Source organism: Suncus etruscus, chromosome 1 (genome assembly GCF_024139225.1).
Source record: "Suncus etruscus isolate mSunEtr1 chromosome 1, mSunEtr1.pri.cur, whole genome shotgun sequence".
Taxonomy (NCBI): domain Eukaryota; kingdom Metazoa; phylum Chordata; class Mammalia; order Eulipotyphla; family Soricidae; genus Suncus; species Suncus etruscus.
This window is the reverse complement of record NC_064848.1, coordinates 172470130-172491242: the sequence shown is the minus strand read 5'-3', so window position 1 is coordinate 172491242 and position 21113 is coordinate 172470130. Positions and strand designations below refer to the sequence as shown.

The 21113-nt window shown below is 35.2% G+C and overlaps 1 protein-coding gene across 1 annotated transcript in view; it reads right to left on the bottom strand.

Annotated features, from left to right (window-relative positions):
• The window catches only part of BCAS3 (BCAS3 microtubule associated cell migration factor), a 662199-nt gene that overhangs the window by 385967 nt on the left and 255119 nt on the right, over positions 1–21113 (bottom strand). Inside the window, exon 18 of the mRNA XM_049764542.1 lies at positions 4140–4290. Coding sequence (XP_049620499.1) covers positions 4140–4290 — 151 coding nt within the window. The remainder of the gene's footprint in view (positions 1–4139; positions 4291–21113) is intronic.

Genomic DNA, 21113 nt, shown 5'->3' with positions numbered 1-21113 from the left:
AAGAATTATACAAAAATCACAAGAGTAATGTCTGAGATCGGGTAACTTATAAGAAAGTGTCTAGAAGCAATAAGACATAACTAGCAATATTCAAGTATAAGCAGTGACTACTGTCACCAATTTCAATTACTGTAGACTTTCAGTTACTATGATTTTGTTGATAGAAAGGAAAAAGAACAGCAGATAGTTTGTAGTGCACTAAAGCTCTAAAAATAATGATATGGATAAAAACCAATAAAATAAGTTTTAAGATAGTTGGTTCTGCTAATTAGATTATGGTTATAAATTATTTTGTTTTGAAAAACTATGTACTAAAATATTAAGAAATATGAGGGTAGTAAGTTTACAAATTATTCTGAAACTATTTAGGAAAATTAGTATGCATACATATGTATTAGTAGACAAAATATTAAAATATGATGATAAGGCAATTATAATAAACTGTCAACATTTAGAAAAGCTGGTAAAAAAGCAATGCTTTTTACTAATGTTGCAAACTTATTTTTTGGTTTTTTTTTTTGTTTTTGTTTTTGGGTCACACCCAGTGACGCTCAGGGAATACTCCTGGCTATGCACTTAGAAATCGCTCCTGGCTTGGGGGACCATATGGTATGCCAGGGATCAAACCATGTCCATCCTAGGTTAGCCACGTGCAAGGCAAACATCTTACTGCTGCGTCACCACTCCGGCCCCTGAAAACTATTTTTAAGGCTAAACTATGTTGAAATAAATTATAAGTGTTCAGTGAGACAAACATTCTCTAAACAACTCAAAATTAATTTAAAATTTATTTAATTTAAAATTAATGCAAAATCTTACAACAAAGAAAATGGTCTGACAACTGAAAATACAAATTCTAGTCAACAGTATGCAATACTGGCACAAAGTCTAAGTTTAAAGCAAATGACTCAACTTTTTATTACTTGAATTTGATATAACTATTAAGTTACATATTTAAGGGAACATGGTCTACATGTTCTAAAAATCTAAGCACTGTAGACAAGTATATGATAAAAAAAGAAACAGAATGAAAGTTCATGAAGTAAGATAACAAAGGAAGACAACACTTGACTAATAATTTCTTCATATCTAACAGATATGAAGTCATAAATAGAAAATAGTTATAAATAGAAAGTGAAAGAGAATGCACAAGATTTTTATAATTTTATTCTGAAAATTTTCCAACACAAAAGTAGTCTCTACCCCTACTCAAAAATGTCTTATAATAAATAATAATTAAATTATAATATGTGATTCAACAGATAAAACTTCAGTTGGTATCTGAGACCTGTATTCAGAGGAGCTTATTTAAAGAATAATTTTTTTGCATCATAAACACAGCATCGCATAGTGGTGGGAAAAAATTACACTGGTGAAAGGTGTTGTTCCTTAAATGACTGAAACCCAACTACAAACGTTTTTGCAACCACAGTGCTAAAAAAAAATTTTTTTAAAGTACCAAAAGCAAAACTACAATTATATTCAAGAAGGACAATTTTGAGCATCCTTGTAATATAGGCACAGAAAAAACAAAGGGCAAAGGAGATAATCCAAAGGAATCAACAATACACCTGGCATGTACAGGGCCTCAATTCAATCTCTGGAACAATATGGCCTCTAAATATCACTAGGTGAAGCCCAATTGCACCCCACCTCAATGACTGCGCTGACTCAAAACACAACAACAAACTGAAAGAGAAGAAAAAATACAGATAGAAACCTCATAAATACTGGGACCGGAGAGATAGCACAGCAGTTTGCCTTGCAAGCAGCCGACCCAGTACCTAAGGTGGTTGGTTCAAATCCCGGAGTCCCATATGGTCCCCCATACCTGCCCAGGAGCTATTTCTGAGCAGATAGCCAGGAGTAACCCCTGAGTGCCGCTGGGTGTGGCCCAAAAAACAAAAACAAACAAAAAAATAAAAAGAAACCTCATAAATACTTTGCAAAATTGTAGGATACTGTACTGAATCAAGAAAACACATGCATGGAATCATAAGAGAAAGCTTGAGAATCAGAGTATAAGTTTTGACAGACGCATTTTTCTGGTAATGCCCAGTTCCCTAGGTAAATTCCTTGAGAATCAAGTTGGAAGTAGTTCCTGAGTACTACCAGGTATGTCCCCAACCCCACCCCTGCAAAACAAAACAAAACAAAACAAAACAAAACAAAACAAAACAAAACAAACTGCTATCTAATACTAGCTAATTTAAATTTATGACTCAAGGGACCAAAGAAATAGTACAGTGAGTTGGGTGATCGCCTTGTGCATGGCTTAGCCATCTTTGAGTGACCCACAAATGCAGACTGCTCAGCAGTAAGTCCTGAGCAGTGACAGGTGTGGCCCCAAAACAAAAAATTTATGATTCAAGACTTATTCCTCTCTTATTTGATTCTACATTCCATAAGTAAAATTCATAAAGGTGAAAAATCAGCTAACTAACTGTAATTTGATCATCTATTTTGTTTTTGTTTTTGTTTTTGGGCCACACCTGGTGGTGCTCAGGGGTTACTCCTGGCTATCTGCTCAGAAATAGCTCCTGGCAGGCACAGGGGACCATATGGGACACCGGGATTCGAACCAACCACCTTTGGTCCTGGATCGGCTGCTTGCAAGGCAAACACCGCTGTGCTATCTCTCTGGGCCCTTGATCATCTATTTATTACATATAGCCACTCTTACTTGTCTTATTTTGAAATAAGAAAACTAAGAGGAAAGGAAAGTCAAAATAATACTCAAATTACATTACTGAGCACAAGACTTAAAAGATAGAATGCGGTAAAAAGGAATACCAATCCAAAAAATTTATAACATAAAATGTTAGATCTAAAGCAAATGAGGTTTGCTTTAGTTTTTCTTTTTCCAAACCCTTATACTACTCAATATTATTTCATAGTTAGCAATAGTACCACTTTATAAATTTAAGCATCAACATAATAATGCAAAATATCTCTATCCTCAGAATGAGTTTTTTCAAAAGGGGGTCTTCTAGCTAAAATATATTAATATAAGTAGATATAAATAATAGTCAAATAACAATACATGATTTTTGGGGAATATATTATTTGAATTCAAAAACTATTTAAAACCAAGGCGAGAATTTGGTGAGACTACCTGAATACCAACTCTAGTGTACTAAGACAACTGTCCTATTACAAGTGTCCAACTGTACTACCTCTCAAATTGTAATCATTGTAGTAATTGCCAACTGTACTAAGACAACTGTCCTATTTCAAATAGGTGAAAACACAGGGTTTGTTATTGAATAAAATAGGTTTGGCCTACAAATATGTATTTAATGGCATAAAATAAAGTTTCAGTTTCTATACTATTGAATATCCAATGACAACCTTAAAAAGTACTTTACTTTGAGTAACCATAAGTAGTAATCATGTATCTGCCAAATCATGAGGGAAAAAATTAAATAACTAAAATAAATATAAAGATAACATCTGAGTCATCAGCTGTCTTTGGAGAAGTTAATTACTAATCCTGAGTGAAGCCCAGATTTTAGGATTCTAACTTTTTAAAACTGCCCATTCTCCCAGCGATAATGATAGATTATTACATTAAATTATACCTCAATGAAGATCAATGTAGATGACACTTTTGAAGTACTAGAGTAAATTATACCTCAATGTAGATCAACATAGATGACACTTTTAAAGTATCATAAGCACAGTTGTAATCTAAAGTCTCTATATATTTATGCCAGTTAAAATTTTAGAATCATTACAAATCTACACTATGTTCACTAGAGCAAGAAATGAGGCTACAAGTATGAGACTGGAAAGATGAAAGATGGGTCTGTTTTTTAATGAGCCAGTAGTACAGTTTCCACAACTTGTCACAGCCTTTTTACTGTGTGTGTACAATGTTGATTATGTTCAATGCATTGTTATAGTCTACAACTATTCTCAAGTGCATTGGATATAAAGAAAATAAGCAAAAAAAAAATCTTGTCGGGAAACCAGCGGGCGTCGGGGAGGGGTGGGGGGCCTAGAGGCGGCGGCAGCCCCAGCCCTCGAAGACAGCAGGAAGGAAGGGAGGGCGGGAGCTGGGGGGAAAAAAAAATCATGTCTTGTGTTTATGTTTTCAGCCTTCTAAGAATTTTAAAAAACATCACTTGAAGACTTACCCTGTTCGTTTGGTGATGGTCCCCAATGTCATTGGCTGCTTAATTTGTGCAAGAGGCATCAATACCATCAAGCTGGGAAGAGGAGAAAGTCGGGGGTTGCCAGGGTTGTTGTTGGCAAAATTATTGTATGAGTCTTGGCTGTTTAATTTTCCTGAAAAAAAAAATAAAGAAAAGCATCACTGAGTTTCCACATACTCCAGTAATAATTTCAACATTTGTCTGGGTTGGAAAGATAACTCAAAGTATCATGGGCAGTATTTGTATACAAGAGCCCTGGGTTTGCTCCCACAATTTACATCATGCCTGGAACATCAATAGGAGTTAGAGAACAGAGCCAAGAATAGCCCCAGAAATCATTAAGTATGGCCCATAACCAACAATAAAAATAAATAAATAAATAAATAAGTAAATAAGTAAATGTAAAATATATCTAAGACAGAACCAATTCTTTAACATAGGGGTGAATGAAGATAGAAAGTTGGTACAGCAGGTAGTATGATTGCCTTGCACACTGCCAATCCGGGATCAACCTGTGAAAACCTGAAGACTGGAAGAAACACGAGTCATGAGGATATTAATAAAGTAGCATGAGAGCCACAAAGTGACCACTGTCATAGGCCAAAACATTGTAATATCCAATATATAACTCCATAGTCTAAAATTAAAATGTATAAACCAAATAATTTTCATTTATTTATGATAAACATTTATACCAAAAGTATAAAAACAAGTATAGGAACTGGAGAGATAGTACAGGAATGAAAAAATGTGTCTAGCCTGTATGTCCTTGATTGAATCCCAAAGCCATAATGATCTCCTGAGCATAAATCCAGGAGAAGCCTGAACACCACTGCATGTGGCCTCCAAAACCAACAACAATAGCAAAAAAAAAATAAAGTTATGATGACTCATTAACAATATAAAAAACGCATACTCCTCTGTGAAATAAAATCTTATTTTCAAAGAGAATAACTACTCTTGCTCATAGAAAGTCAAACTCCTCTTAAATACACTTATTTTTCTCCCTCTCCATAGTTTCCAACAATGTCTTTTAAATGAAATAATAAAGTCTGTGGCTTTTAGGGTCAGGCTTCTATAAGTACCTAAGACATATGCTATACATATTTCCTCATTAATCAATACTTCTTTCCTGTATATTTTTTAGTATGATTCTCCAATTTAAATATCCAGGTATTGACACCAAAAAAGGTTTACTTTCACACTTAGGTCATTACCATAAACCTGCTATAAATATTTGTGTGCAGCTTTCTGCATAATTATAAAATTCTTTTATGATAGTATAAAAACAGAACTGCTGGTCACAGTGAATGCTTGCACGAATACAATTTTATATGTAAGGTTATGGAAAAATGTCAGTTTACCAGATTAGCTGAATCATGTCTAACTGCCATTGAGGGAAATCTCCAATATTTCCACATCCTCACCAAAACTTTGTACTATCATTCCTGTTGAGTCAAGCTATGACTTGGATTTCTCTAGGATCAAAAATGGTGCTTCTTGTTATCCATATTGCGCCTGTAAGTGCCTCTTCAAGTCCTATGTTCATTTGTACCTTTTTGCCAGTTTTACTATTACTATTAAATAAATTTAAATATTATAAATACATCTCTCTTACAAGTACAATTCTGTAACATTTAGTATATTGTAGAGTCACACAATGACTAATATCTAATAATAACATTTTTACGTTTGTACAGTAAGAAAATGAGGGGTAGTAGGTAGTATAGCAGATACGGCACCTGCCTTGAATGTAATCTACCTGTGTTTGATCTACAGCATCCCAGCTGACACCCCCACCCCTCTTAGTACCACCAGGAGTGAGTAATTCCTGCATGAAGAGCCTGATGTAATCCCTGAGCATTGCAAGATGCATTGCAAAAATAACAACAACAAAAAGCAGGTGCTTATTAACAACCTAGTTCTGATCTATTTCTTACAATGCAGCCACCCACTCCAGTGGCTATGATGTACTGTATCACTGTAGTTTTGATTTACATTTCCCTAATGATATTTTTTCACATGCATGTTGGTAATGTTTGTAAAAAGTACATTCTTTCACTGACTTTTCATTGATCTCTAACATTAAGATATTTCCAGGAATTTTCACATCTTTATATATGAATAGTTCTCACTATCCCTCTGCTGACTTGTTTAAAACCCTCTGCTAACCACCATCATTTTTCAAAGTTTAGAAGTTAATAATTTTCATTGGTCTTTTGCCAATTCATACCTGCTTGAGTTGTCTATATTCCACAGTAAACATAACTAACCAGTATTGTGTTATCCTTCTATACTTATTTTAATAAAGTCACCTCAAGAGCCAGTACAAACAATAAACCAATATGTTAAAGTAACAGGTTACAAAATCAATATCCAAAAACATATATGTAAACAACAAATTAGAAGAAAAAGAAATCAAAATAACAACCCATTTGGTATTCCACACCATACAGCTGACAAAAGGCTAGTCTCCACACACAAGAACACCCATAACCCATGTTGATGAGTTGGTAAAACTTATCAACAGAAGAAAAACTAATTTAAAATAGGCACAAGATTGGAAGAGACTTCAAAGTTCACTCACAGATAGTCAGTGGACACATAATAAAAGCTCACTGTTACTGATATTAATGCAACTTAAAATGCCAAAATCACCTCTTAAGAAGAAAGATGGAATCGCACTTTTTTGCTACCTGGTTAGAACTGGGAGATATATACTGTCAAAATAATAGTACAAAATTAAACAGAGTTGACAAGCACAAACTGATTTATTTAAATTTTTATATATAATCTGAGGTATGAAGTGTTTGCTTATACATTGCCCTGAAAATGAACATACACTTGTTTCATTAAATTTTATGTAAAACATTTTTTTCTCCATGGTATTCTTTCCAATTTGGTCAAAAATAAAATTAAATTTGTGGAGAAATTGGTGCATCCCTATGTTCTTTGCAACACTATTTACAATAGCCAGAATCTGCAAACAACCCAGGTGTCTAACAACAGATGAGTGGCTAAAGAAATTTGGTACATCTATACAATGGAATACTATGCAGCCATCAGAAAAATGAAGTCATGAGAAACTTGCTTATACTTGGATGAATATGGAGATTATTATGCTAAGTAAAATGAGTAAGAGGGAGAGGGATAAATATAGAATAATCTCATTTATTTGTGATATATAAGAAAAATAAGAGATAGTATAATAATAAATCCAGTATGATAATAATATCCATAGACAAAAGATATAAAGGGTCAGGAGATCCAGCCCAGAAGAGGAAGCTTGCCACAAAGAGCAGTGAGTACATGTAGAGTAGAGAAGGGCAATGGTAGTTGGAACTGATCACACTGTACAAAAACTTGGTGCTGAAAGGGGAGAAAGTGACATGCAAGTCACCACTCCATTAACAATTAGTGCAAACCACAGTGAGAGAGAGAGAGAGAGAGAGAGAGAGAGAGAGAGAGAGAGAGAGAGAGAGAGAGATGGACTGCCCTAGAGATAGGCATAGGTAGGGTTTAGGCAGTGGAAGGAAACGGGAGACTTACATGCTTCAGTTCAGGAAAGGTATATTGGTTAATGATGGTGTATATGTTATGAATGAAACTCAACAATGAACAATTTTGTAATCATGGTTCTTAAATTTAAAAAAAAATCTGAGTCTGCATTCCTTTCCAAAAGAAATACTTGGCAAATAAAACAGACTGTCCTCTACAATAGAAAGCACAAAAAGAACTCGTCTTGCAGTCATGTTCCAAAGGGCCACCACTGGTAAATTTCTTGCCAACATAATGACCAAGAGGAATCAGAAACCTGAAGCTAGAAAAAAAACAAACTATCAGGGTTGCCAAGGAAGCAAAGTAAGCATCTGAAGGAAAGCAATAGCAGTGAAGGATCTCAATAAGGCAGCCCCTAAGATACAGATCCTAAAATCTGTGATGTCTACTGCTCCCTGAGTTGGTGGGAAATGCTAAAATGGAAGATCTGAATTTATCATGAAGAGCTGACTATATATTTTAAATACAGTCATTCATGAGGCTGCAAAGAAAGTACAAAGAGGTAAGGGACACTTGTGTTGGACACAACTGACCTGGCACCACATATAATCCCCCGAACCCTAAGCACAAACAAAAGATCATTAGAAGATAAAGTTGTCCTTAGAATTGGGATAACAGCTTCATCTGGTGTGGTTTTTTTTTTTTTTTGTTTTGTTTTGTTTTTGCTTTTTGGACCACACCCGGTAGCTCTCAGGGGTTACTCCTGGTTCTGTACTCAGAAAACACTCCTGGCAGGCTCAGGGGATCATATGGGATGCTGGAAATCAAACCTGGGTTCATACTGGGTTGGCCACATGCAAGGCAAATGCCCTATTGCTGTGCTATCACTCTGGTCCCTAATGTGGCTTCTAAGTCAAAATTTTGTGAAATCAAGTTAAATATAGATAAAGGTCTCTTCAACAAACAGAAGAAAAATGTAAGACATTCACACAAATAAAATTTTATATTTCTATAGCACCAACTCCAAAACAAAATTCATATTAATTAATGTTAACTATGAGCCAGGGAACTAACTCAGCTGGCAAAGAACTTTCCTAGAAAATACAAGGTAACACGTTTAATCATTGCTACTACTAGGCACTAAAATAGGCAGGTACAGACTTGATGGCTCCCAAGAACCATGGGACCTGATAAAACTGGATTGCTGAGTCTGAGAATCAAACAACATACTTATCTTTAGCTGTCACCCATAACCCCCATTAAGTAAACACATTAGATACACAGAAACAAACATTTTCTATTATGAAGATAATAAAAGCATTCTACATTCATAAGTTCTATAACACAACCTTTTAGGAGATAGGCGATGGATCCAATTATAATATCTGGTATTTTTAAAGAAAAAAGGCAGAAAAACTGTTTTATAGATTTAAATGATTTATTATGACATGCTTAAAACCAAGAATGATATAGATAGTTCTATAAGATTAGCTAATAGACAACTTCATAAACAGAAAATTGAACCTAAAACTTAGATATTGGATGTGAAAGCAGTTTGCATCATTAAACACGTTTCACATGCTAATGAAACTTGAGAACTGTAGCACATACATTTCACAACTTTGAGTCAAATATTTCTCAAGTGCCTTAGTCTAGGATTACATCAGTGATGACTGCATTCTTCCCGTTATCATGAAGCTTACAGTCTAATATGCATGAAACATGAACAATAAAGTGCTAATTGCTTAGTAGTAAACACAAGGACACATGGGATCAATTATTTGGAAAAGAGATCATGAAGCATATGGGACATGACCCAGGATTTGAAAGATGGGCACAATATGGATGAGTAGAATTCAAAGTGGAAAGGCGAAAAAAGAAGAGAATATAAAGATATGCCACATGCATGCACGAAAGTGAGGAATCTCTAACTAGAGCAAAGGATTGCAGTGGTAAGAAGTGCAGAGGAAGGTATTGCAGTTTTAAAAGAACTTTTTGATTAAAGCAGCAACATAAGAACTTAAGTGACTTAGCAAAGGAACTTTGTGTGTGTGTGTGTGTGTGTGAGAGAGAGAGAGAGAGAGAGAGAGAGAGAGAGAGAGAGAGAGAGAGAGAGAGAGAGAGAGAGATCAGTCCAGAAAAAATAATCATGAGGTTACTAAGATGCTACAAATCTCAGGGTTTAGTAGGCCATGCCTATCACTGATTCTCTGGTACCAAGAAAAATATTCAAATAAAATAGAAAATATTTCAGATCTACCCCTCTTAGCCTGCTATTGTACTAACAAACAAAAGCCAAATAAATGTTCATGGGTTTGTGTGTTTACTTGTATCCACGTTTCTAATAAAATTGGTCTTTCTCAGAGTCAAATCAAGTGGGTAAATTTTATGTTCATAAGAACAGGGGTAGTGTCCACTTTATATTCTATGGCTATGGTAAACAACATAAAAATAGATTTAGTCGGAGAATAACTGTGGTAGCAATGATAAGCTTCAAGAAAGAACTCGAGAGAAAACAAACTACTCATCTTCAATAAAATAGTTTTAGTAAAGTGATGGGAAAGTCAGATGGGATGTGTCAAGCTAGGGACAGCTAAAAGGCAATAAGCAAGCAAGGTAAGCAATGGAGAATACAGACTTAAGGACTGAGATAGAGAAGTCATTAACAAGATGAAAAGTACACTAAGCAAGGGACCCGTTAAAACGCATCCTTTCACGTCACAATTTTTGAGGCTTACTGCTATGAACCCTCTGCTAATCCTGCCTGAATAAATCCAGAAGACTCCAACATGTTAGAAACTCAAGAAGAAAGATAGATTTTGAACTTCTTTTAAAGGAGAGAAAGTAAGTTAATAAGATTATTTGCCAGTGTCTCTGGAACAAAAAGGAAGACACTTATATTTTTAAAGGAACATCTTAAAGAGGGAAATACTATATTCATTCTGAGCTTAAGAGGAAGAAACTATATATATAAAAATAAACAAAACAAATTTCAATGTTCAGACTCAATTATTCAAATAAACAAAATGATACAATAATCTTCTGTTCTCTTTTCTGTTATTTTTAAATTCTTAAATTAGAAATGATTTTGAATTATCTCTTGTGCCATGAATTTTCTTTGAAAAGAAAAAATAAAGCTAGAATCTGAAAAAACTACTAAGGTTAGCCATGGAAAAAAAGAACTTCCAGAAGAGGGCCAATGGCTTCATAATCTTTAACAACCAACAAATGTTTGCTGAATGAATGAATACAAGTAGTTTTTCCATATCTAGAAAGCACAGGAAAAATACTCTGTGCAAAAAAATAATTTTTAATTCAAGGAACTTCAGAAATAAACAGATGCTAGAATCCATGGCTTTCACTATTTTGCTAATTTTATGGTTATTAGGCCAGAAGTCTTGATTTGATAACTAAAAATCAGAGCTTCAGACACTTCCCTATGATGATATCAAGCCTAAATTTTAAACAAAGATTTTTTTCATTAAGCCTCCAAGTATAAAAAGGTTCATTCAAGATGAAAGAATTTATAATCTCCCAGTCTTGGATATAGATTAAGTCTGTTTCTTCTAGTTTTTCGTTTTTGTTTGTTTTTGGGGCCACACTCAGCAGTGTTCAGTGGTTATTTCTGGTTCTGTGCTAGGAATCACTCATGGCAGGCTTTGGGACCTATATGGGAAGCCAGCAATAGAAACCAGGTCAGCCATGTACAAGGCAAGCACTCTACTCACGTTGTACTCCCACTCTAACCCCTATTCCTCTATTTGTCACGCACTTTTTCTCTAGACACAAAGGGACAACAGCATTATTATCATTATTATCATTGTTGTTGTTATTATTATTATTTGCTCTACCTCTGCAGCAGAAACAGTAAAATGGCAGAATAAAATTTAAAAAAAAATTCTGAGGGGCTGGAGATAGCACAACGGGTAGGATGCTTGCCTTGCATGTGACTGATATGGGTTCAGTTCCCAGCACATCATAAGATCCTCTGAGCCTGTACGTGATTCCTGAGGGCAGAGCCAAGGATATGCCCTGGGAATAGCCAGATTGGCTCAATAAAATAAACTCTGAAAACAGAGAACAGTCTCTATATAATGTTAGATGTCACCTTATTGACCATTCATTTTCTGTTTAGGGTACTTTTAGGGTCATGTAGGGGGCTTCCCTAGAAGTGGTAGTGGGTCTGGGACCACTCCAAGTGCAGAACTTGATCAATATAGTACTTGGGCTCCAAGCAGTACTAGAGATTGAACCCAGCCTCCATAATATTCAAGGAATGTACTATAATCCTGACCTTTTTTATTTTAACTATACTTTGTTTTTTTTATTCTTGCTACATGAGTTACAGCGAAAACTAAGGTTATCTGTGATTTTAGTAGGGAACTTCATAGAACCTTAAAATAGATATAATAATTTACACACCGTAGTACTTTCACATTCCAGCTGGGACAGGACCTGCAAGTGACAAATGCCATGGGAATTGGATATTCTCACAGTATTTCTGGCACATCCAAACAGAGGAAGTCCCAAAAGTCTCATGAGAAAATAAGCTTCACCAAGACTCTCATCCCAGTTTGGGGGGTTTACTCTATATAGATAAACTTCTATAAGCCTTCATGTTCTGGGTCTTTATCCAAATCCACCAGAGCTTTGATCCTTTAGAGGTTTACTAGTCCCCACGATAGACTTGGCTTAGGGGAAGGGGAGGAGGGACTCCAAGTTTCAATAAAGTTCCTCAATAAATGAAAACAATTCCTTTGAGGAATCAAAAATCATTTAAAAAATCAAAATTTATAAAATACCCCTGACATTCTTTGGATTAGTTTTCAGTTATTCTTCTAATTATTATTCATTTTCCCTTGAATAAGATGGAAAAAAAATGTACCTTTTCCCCTTCTACCCCATGCATGAAGAAGTCCTGCAGGGACTTTGCTACCAGGGGCAAAGGGACTCTCAGTTTCCTTAATAGCACAGGGTGCCACTGTTTATGTCGAAGGTTACATACATGGTATCACCTATATACTATGAACTTGCTATCATCAAAATGTCACCTTATTATTTATGCATTGTCCCAAAATATGTTTTCCCAGACATGTCATACTATAAAAACACAGAGCAAAAATGGATTAAGTAGAGAATAAAAGTAAAGAGAGAAAATAACAATAGGCTTTGTTGTTGCACCAGAGAAACAACTTGTCAGGTCAGATCTGCTGAGAGGGATATTCCCAAACCAGCCATCATGAACAGACTCACTTCCACAGGAAAAAAAAAACCACGACAAGAGTCTGAAAATGCCGGACAAAAGAAATCCCTACAGACAAAGTAAAAACAAATTAAAAGACCCATTATAAAACACAGATGCTACAAGAAAAATAAACTTCCCAAGATTTACTGAGCTTTGACAAACTTGAACATTTGTGGAAAAGACATCAGCAACAACTCCCAGGTAATGTGGCTACAAAGCTAGACTCCTTTCTGTTTTATCTTTACGCTCTCTTCAGAAGCTGCCAGCCTGGTATTCTAAGCTTCTGAATATAGTGATTTGAGAACATGTGAATGTGGCAAACTGCCAGATACAAGAAATTTCTAAAGCCAGTAAGATGCTAAAATTGCTGACCATTTCAGATGATGTTTAATATTAAATATCAGTGCCTCTATTTTGTATTTCTCCTCCTTCTCCTCTGAAAGAAGTGACATGGATCAAACCCAGAGCCTTCCAAATAAGTGAAAGGCCTGTGCTCTACCTCTGAGCTACATCTCTAGCACTGCATTTATTTTTAAAACCATAAGAGGAAAAATAACACAACAAATATAATTCTCTGACCATAAACTAATACTAGTAAGTCAATGGAATAGAGTTGTATAGGAAAAAGTACCTTAAAACAAATGAATTTTTATCAGTGAGAAAGCAAAACTTTCTGACATGTTTTTAGAGACACAAGTTACAAATTGTTACTAATGGAAGCTAAGGAATTTTCTAAGAACAGAGTAATGAGGGGGTGGAGAGAGAATCTAATACACTAAGCACAGGCTTTGCATGTAGGACACCTGGGCTTGATTCCTGGCAAATGGTCCCTATATGGTCCCTGAAGGAATGTTGGGAGTGATCCCCAAGTAATGAGGCTGAAGTAGCCCTGAAATACTACCAGGTATGATCCCCAATACAAACTGTCATTAGTGATACAAGGAAAAGTATTTTAAAAAATGGCTAAGACTCATTTGTATAAAAATGGGGGGGGACGGACAAAGAAGGGTCTGTAAGGACACCTTACTTTTCCCCTTTGCACAAACAAGGGTCTTAGTCAACTTAGGCACTTCATTTTTCCAAAAGTTTACAAAGGAAAACATGCAATAGCTCAAATAGCCCAACAACAGGGTCAAATGGTGTTCTTTTCTCATCACCTCTTCACACACCCATGAGTTATTTCTATTCTAAATATACACCATCAGTGGTCTTGGTTAGCTGAAATTTTTAAACTGGAAAAACAGTACACCAAAAGCAAACATTCTCAATATAACAACTCCTAAGAAGACAACTGGTAAGGCAGAAAAACTATTCCCCAAAAATCCTATTTGTCCTCCTATCGCAACTTACCTATATATAGGAGCTCAATTTTTAAATCATTTCTATATCATATTTTTCCAAAACAAAAGTAGTTGATGAGTTTCTATGAAACAGATAGATAAGTGTAAGTATGTTATTTTTCTCTATAGCCAAAGCTTTTTATCTGTTTTTAATATGGTTGATTAATATGGTTTTATTGACAAGAATAAAAATCCAAAACATACCAAGTTTAACCATGTTAACTCTATATTTAAAAACTTATTGACTTCTTGACTCTATTAAAAAATAATTAAACTGGGGCCAGAGAGATAGCATGGATTTCATGCAGGAGGTCATCAGTTCGAAACCCAGCGTTCCATATGGTCCCCCGTGCCTGCCAGGAGCAATTTCTGAGCCTGGAGTCAGAAATAACCCCTGAGCACTGCCAGGTGTGACCCAAAAACCACACACACACACACACACACACACACACACACACACACACACACACACACACAAGAATTAAACTAGGGGCTAGAGAGATAGAATGGAGGTAGGGTGTTTGCCTTGCATGCAGAAGGACAGTATCCCATAAGGTCCCCCGAGCCTGCCAGGAACAATTTCTGAGCGTAGAGCCAGGAGTAACCCCTGAGCGCTGCCGGGTGTGACCCAAAACCACCACCACCCTCCAAAAAAAGAATTAAACTAGTAGCTTGCTTAGAAAAAAATGGCTGGAAATTTGCTCTCTAAAACAGTTTAAGGCACTGCTTAGTTCTTGCTTGCCATCTAATTTAACATTAAGGCTTTCTGAACCCAACACTCCATAATTATTTAATCAAAACCAAGTAAAATCTTTTCTGAATGTAGAAAAGACAACTTGTGCAAATGGGAATTTTCTGAGTGTGGGTTACTTCTGTTGGGATGACAGTCTATTTCCCTCTCTGTTTCCCTTTCCTAGATGAGAATTACAAGCTTCCCAGCTGCAGGTCCAGGACTTTCACCCTTCTTTCTGACCTTTTCTCAAGCATCTTCCACTATGATCTGTAATCTACTCAAGTAGGAAAAGGAAACAGCAGCGCCCTGGTGAGAAACATTGCCTTCTGACCCACATACCAAGCTGGGCGGAAGCAATGCTTGTTCATAGGAGCCAGGGAGAGTAGAGAATACAATTCAAAGAAAATGACTAATATATGCATGTTTTAAGAAAACAGTTAATTCAGCAACTAAATGTTTAAGTGACAGAGTTCAAAAAAGAAAGTTAAAGAATTATTTTACAGAGAACTTGCTGCTTTAACTTTTAGTAAAGTAAATGAGGCATTAATAATAATAATAATAACGATAACGATAACAACAACAACAACAACAATAAAACCCTGCAAACAAAATATTTCATGAAAACACTTCTTGCTTTTCCATCCAAATGGCTGGTGGCAATTTAAGAACTACTAGAGATTCTTTGGAGAGGGTTTGAAAGTAGATACATAAGAAAAGTTGCCCACAAAATGGACTTAAAAACAAGAATCCAGTTTTTTTTTGTATGATGGTAAGTGAAGTTTTTTTTTTTTTCTTTTTAATGAGAATGTCACAACTTTTCCTCACTACAAACAAAGAAGCATGATGCAGCTCTGGCTAGAGCTGAATATGTCAGTGTAATTAATTAAATTTCTGTGCTCTACAAAACTAAAACTGAAGCACTGAGTAATTTCAGAACATATATCTACATAAACATATTAGAAATAGTTACATACATATATACTTATACATAGTTAAGCAATTTGTAGGTTGGTTTCCTTTTCTAATTCTCTTAATGCACACACAAATATTACATGTAAATTAGAGTATTTGCCTTCCCTTAAATTAAAATAAGCTCAATCGTTTAGAATATTGATCCACAAAAGTTAAAAGTAAAAAGTAATTGCTGCTATAATGCAAACAAAAAAAGATAATAAATATGTTTCAGAGATAAAATTTATGAGGACAGTCAATGAAATACACTTTGCTTTTATCCTATCTATATTTTCTTTCCACTTGTGGCACTATTTAGTGTTTTTTTTTAAATATTATTAGCATTTAGGTAAGATAGTTACAAAACCCAATCCAAGTTTACACCATGAATAAACAAAACATTGCCAACTATGTGGGAATTTCATGGCCTCACTTTACCATTTTTAACACTTTAATTTGAGATGAAATTTATATAAAACTTGATACTCTCAATGTATAATAAATTTTAGAAATGGACAGATAGTACAAGTGTGAAGATATTTGCCCTGTATGGATCTGAAGTTGGTTCAATCCCCAGTTCCACATATGATCTCCCGAGCATAACCAGGAGTGATACCTGAGCACAGAGTCCTGAGTACTTCTGAGTGTGGAATAAATAACAACAACAACAAAAAAGTTTTAGTAATTGGAATTTATTCCCAAATAAAAAATTATATTTTCTTTCAATAATGAGACATATCAAGCAAAATAATAGAGTATATTTAATATTAGGAGAGACAAAGCAAACTTCATAGAAAAACAAACTAAAAAAAAAAAGAAACATGGAATTTTCTTTAAGATTCTGCTTATTCCTAAATCTAACATGCTTAAATACTCTCCGATTCTTCCATTCTTTTGCATCAAGTTCAAACTTTTGGACTAACTGCTCAAAAGTAAAGACATTTATCAAGTTTAAACTTTTGGGACTAACTGTTCAAAAGTAAAGACATTTATCTCTAGTAAAAATTTCCTGGGTATACACTCCTAGGAATATACCCTAGGAACACAAAAATACAATACAAAAACCCCTTTCTTACACCTATATTCATTGCAGCACTATTTACCATAGCAAGACTCTGGAAACAACCAAGATGCCCTTCAACAGACGAATGGCTAAAGAAACTGTGGTACATATACACAATGGAATATTATGCAGCTATCAGGAGAGATGAAGTCATGAAATTTTCCTATACATGAATGTACACGGAATCTATTATGCTGAGTGAAATAAGTCAGAGAGAGAGAAAAACGCAGAATGGTCTTACTCATCTATGGGTTTTAAGAAAAATGAAAGACATTCTTGCAATAATAATTTTCAGACACAAAAGAGAAAAGAGCTGGAAGTTCCAGCTCACCTCAGGAAGCTCAACACAAAGAGTGATAAGTTTAGTTAGAGAAATAACTACATTTTGAACTGTCCTAATAATGAGAATGTATGAGGGAAATGGAGAGCCTGTTTAGAGTACAGGCGGGGGTCGGGTGGGGAGGAGGGAGATTTGGGACATTGGTGATGGGAATGTTGCACTGGTGATGGGTGGTGTTCTTTACATGACTGAAACCCAAACACTATCATGTATGTAATCAAGGTGTTTAAATAAAATTAAAAAATAAAAAAAACAATATGACTTAAAATTAAAAAAAATTCCTGGGTATAATACTCAATAATGTAATTCTATTTAGTCCAAATAAAAAGATTCCCAACTCATTGCTTTTATAAAAATACTCTTCAACTTTACATTCTCATGATTACCTTACAATGAATTTTGAATCATGTCAACAAAGCAAACAGAAGCATTTTACTGTTCAAGCAAAGAATATAGAAACTAATCTTCAACAATCAACAAACATAACTATTACTTGGCGAATATAGATGTGGAAGAATAAGAGAGTGACTCGGAAATAAAATACTGAGGAAATCACAAGATTTAAGGTGTATATTTTTAGACTTGGTGAACTCAAAATGATTTAACATTTGTAGAAATTATCTTTATCAAAAACATTAAATATTTCATACTTTTAAAGAGCTTAGCTTAACTATTAAAATAAAAACATTTTACATTGTACTACTATGGTATTAAGATGTCAGCAGTTTTCCTAACAAGAAGACATAAACCAAAATAGCAAGAGCAAACTCTTGTCCCCATAGCCTCCTTTCTACTCCCTGCCCCCAACCACGAAAGCCTTCCTTCTTTTACCCATGACTGTTAAGGATATTTTCTGGCTCTTTTTCAGCATCATGACTCAGGTCATGAGAAGTGTCAAAGATGCATTTCCTTCAGATGGGAAAGAGCAACAGATTTTAACAAGCATACAGAGATGGGAGTACAGTGTAAAAGGGCTAGATCAGCATTTTTGACAGCAAAGAAGATAAAAACCTTTTAGATTCACATATATTTTATTTCCAGCTTAAAAACACTAAATATCTTTCTATCAAAATGCTTACATGTTCTACTGAAGAAGAAAACAGGAAAATGGCCGAATTTAGCTGCCTGAATTATCAATCATTTGTTTAAAAAAAAAAAAGAAAGCATTGTTTGTTTTAAAAGAAAAGTGGGGGACCCATACATAAAGATAGCACAGTGAGTAGGGCGTTCGCCTTGCATACAGCCAACCTGGGTTCAATCCCGGCATCCCTTATGGTCCCCCAAGCCTTGCCAGGGGTAATCTCTGAGTGCAGAGTCTGAAGTAACTCCCCTGAGCACTACAAGGTGTAATCCAAATCTTCCAAAATTTAAATAGAAAAAAAATTAAGGGAAAGTGAATCAAAATATACCACACAAATGCTAGAAAACAATTTAAGTTATTGACTTCTAAACTTATTTTTCAAAATCAAAACTATGAGCACATCAACAGAAAAACTCCTTTGACAGGGACTAGAGAGATATTATAATGGGGAGGGCATTTGTGCTGCACACAGTCAACCCAAATTCAATCCCCAGCATCCCATGTAATCTCCTGAGTACTGACAGAAATAGTAATTCCTGAATACAGAAACAGGAGTAAGCACTGAGCACTGATGGGTGTAGACCAAAAAAAAAACCTCCTTTGACATAAAGTCTCAGGAGGCCCACCAAGAAGACAACATGCCATATTTGAGCACCTGAGAAAGGAAGACTACAAATCCTTTTCTGTCATTCTTCAGAATTAGCAGCAAAACTTTTTTTAAACTAGCTGAATCACTGCCAGAAAAGCACATTCATTTATCAATACTGTCATTTTACATTCTTAATTCATTCATGATGTAGACATTTTTCAATCTTGTATAATTTCAAACTATGAAATTGTTAATATACATGTACATATTCATATACATATAAAACCAGGGGCTGAAGAGATAGCATGGAGGCAGGGCATTGGCCTTGCATGCAGAAGGACGGTGGTTCAAATCCTGGCATCCCATATGGTCCCCCGAGCCTGTCAGGAGTGATTTCTGAGCATAGAGCCAGGAGTGACACCCCCCAAAAAAAACCCAAACATATGAAAATTATACATATATACTTCAAACTATTAAGTTATACAAGGTAAAATATTGTTGAATATTTATTAGGCATTCCACAGTAGCCACAGCTCCCAACTCTGAAAACTGAAGGACCTATTTCTTCTGAAGATGCCAACAAACAATAACAGTGCTCACATTACTTCATTCTGTCTATTCTGAAATCATTTCTCTTTAGACTCATATTAGCATAAATATCTCACCTTTAAAAATACATCATCTTATTTTTTAAAAAAGATACAATGAGCCTTAAATCCCATTCCTTTTCTCACTCTCCTCTAAATTCTAAAATTTTGTATTAAGAAACTAGTTTAACTAAAACGATCACTGTTTCTACTGCTCAGAGTGCATTACCCTGGCAGTGTCCTGACCCCATTCTCCTTGTCCTTCTAGCTATAAATGAAGCAGCTATATTTTTATTTTCTGTTGAAATATTAAAGTAAAGATTACTCATGGTTGTTAGTCCTAAATCTAATAATTTTTAAGTCTGTTTATTTGTGCCAGTCATTCAGACATATCCATTAAATAGCCAGAGATCTAATTTCTATTATTTTTCTCTCTCCAAGCTTATCAAAATCAAATTTTTGAAAAAAATTTCACTTGAACCCAAAGAGAATTTTTATTTGTATGTTTTGTTTTGGGGCCACACCCAGAAGTGCTCAGGGGTTACTCCTGGCTCTGCGCTCAGAAATCGCTCCTGGCAGGCTCAGAGGACCATATGGGATGCCGGGATTCGAACCACAGTCCTTCTGCATGCAAGGCAACCACCTTATCTCCATGCTACCTCTCCGGCCCTTGACCATGATGCCAGGGATTGAACGCAGGTCTGTCTCAGGTCAGCTGCATGCAAGGCAAAACTCTCTACTGCTGTGCTCTCACTCCAGCTCCTGCAGGAAATTTTCTTAAACAGCCTTCTTCACTGAAAACGTTGGGGAATGGTATGCAAAGAGACATGCCAAATCCTTCTATAGGATAAAATAATGTCATTTATTTGACTCCCTAAAACTGACTTTTATGTTTACTGCCATAAAGTCTCCACCACACCTATAACACTCTATAGAAATCCCTTACAGAGAAACTGACAATCTAAGTAAAAGATCTACTGATTGTAGGTACCTAAAAGAAATTTCCATGCTGACATGGTAAACTAATGCAACCTATATCCAGGTAAGAAGTCCTCATGGAGGCTCTAAAGTACAAGCTGAAAAGTAAAGCTTGCATTGCAACCTCAACCTCAATAAGTGAACCCTGAGCACAAAGTCATGAGCAAACCTTGAGCAATGACAGGTGTGCTACCTCACTAAAGAAAGAGAAAAGTTCTTATGCCCCCAGAGCTTCTAGTCAGTTCTTTGGTATTGAATTTATTGATTGCCTGAATAAAAATGAGCTAACAAATTTTTCAAATTATTTCAAATTTAATCCAAAGATTCCTAGATATTCAGGTCAATATTTTTATTTATTTATGCTGAGATTATAAAAGTATTAGTATTATTTTAATCAATCCAAGAAAACTGATCTTGATTCAAATATAGTGTGGATAATGCACACTCTGATATCAATATGGTCACTGATAATCTGACCATGTGCAAGCAGTTGAGAGCCAGGCACTCACAACAAAAAAAAAAAATCTTAAGAGGAACTCAGGAAATAAAAA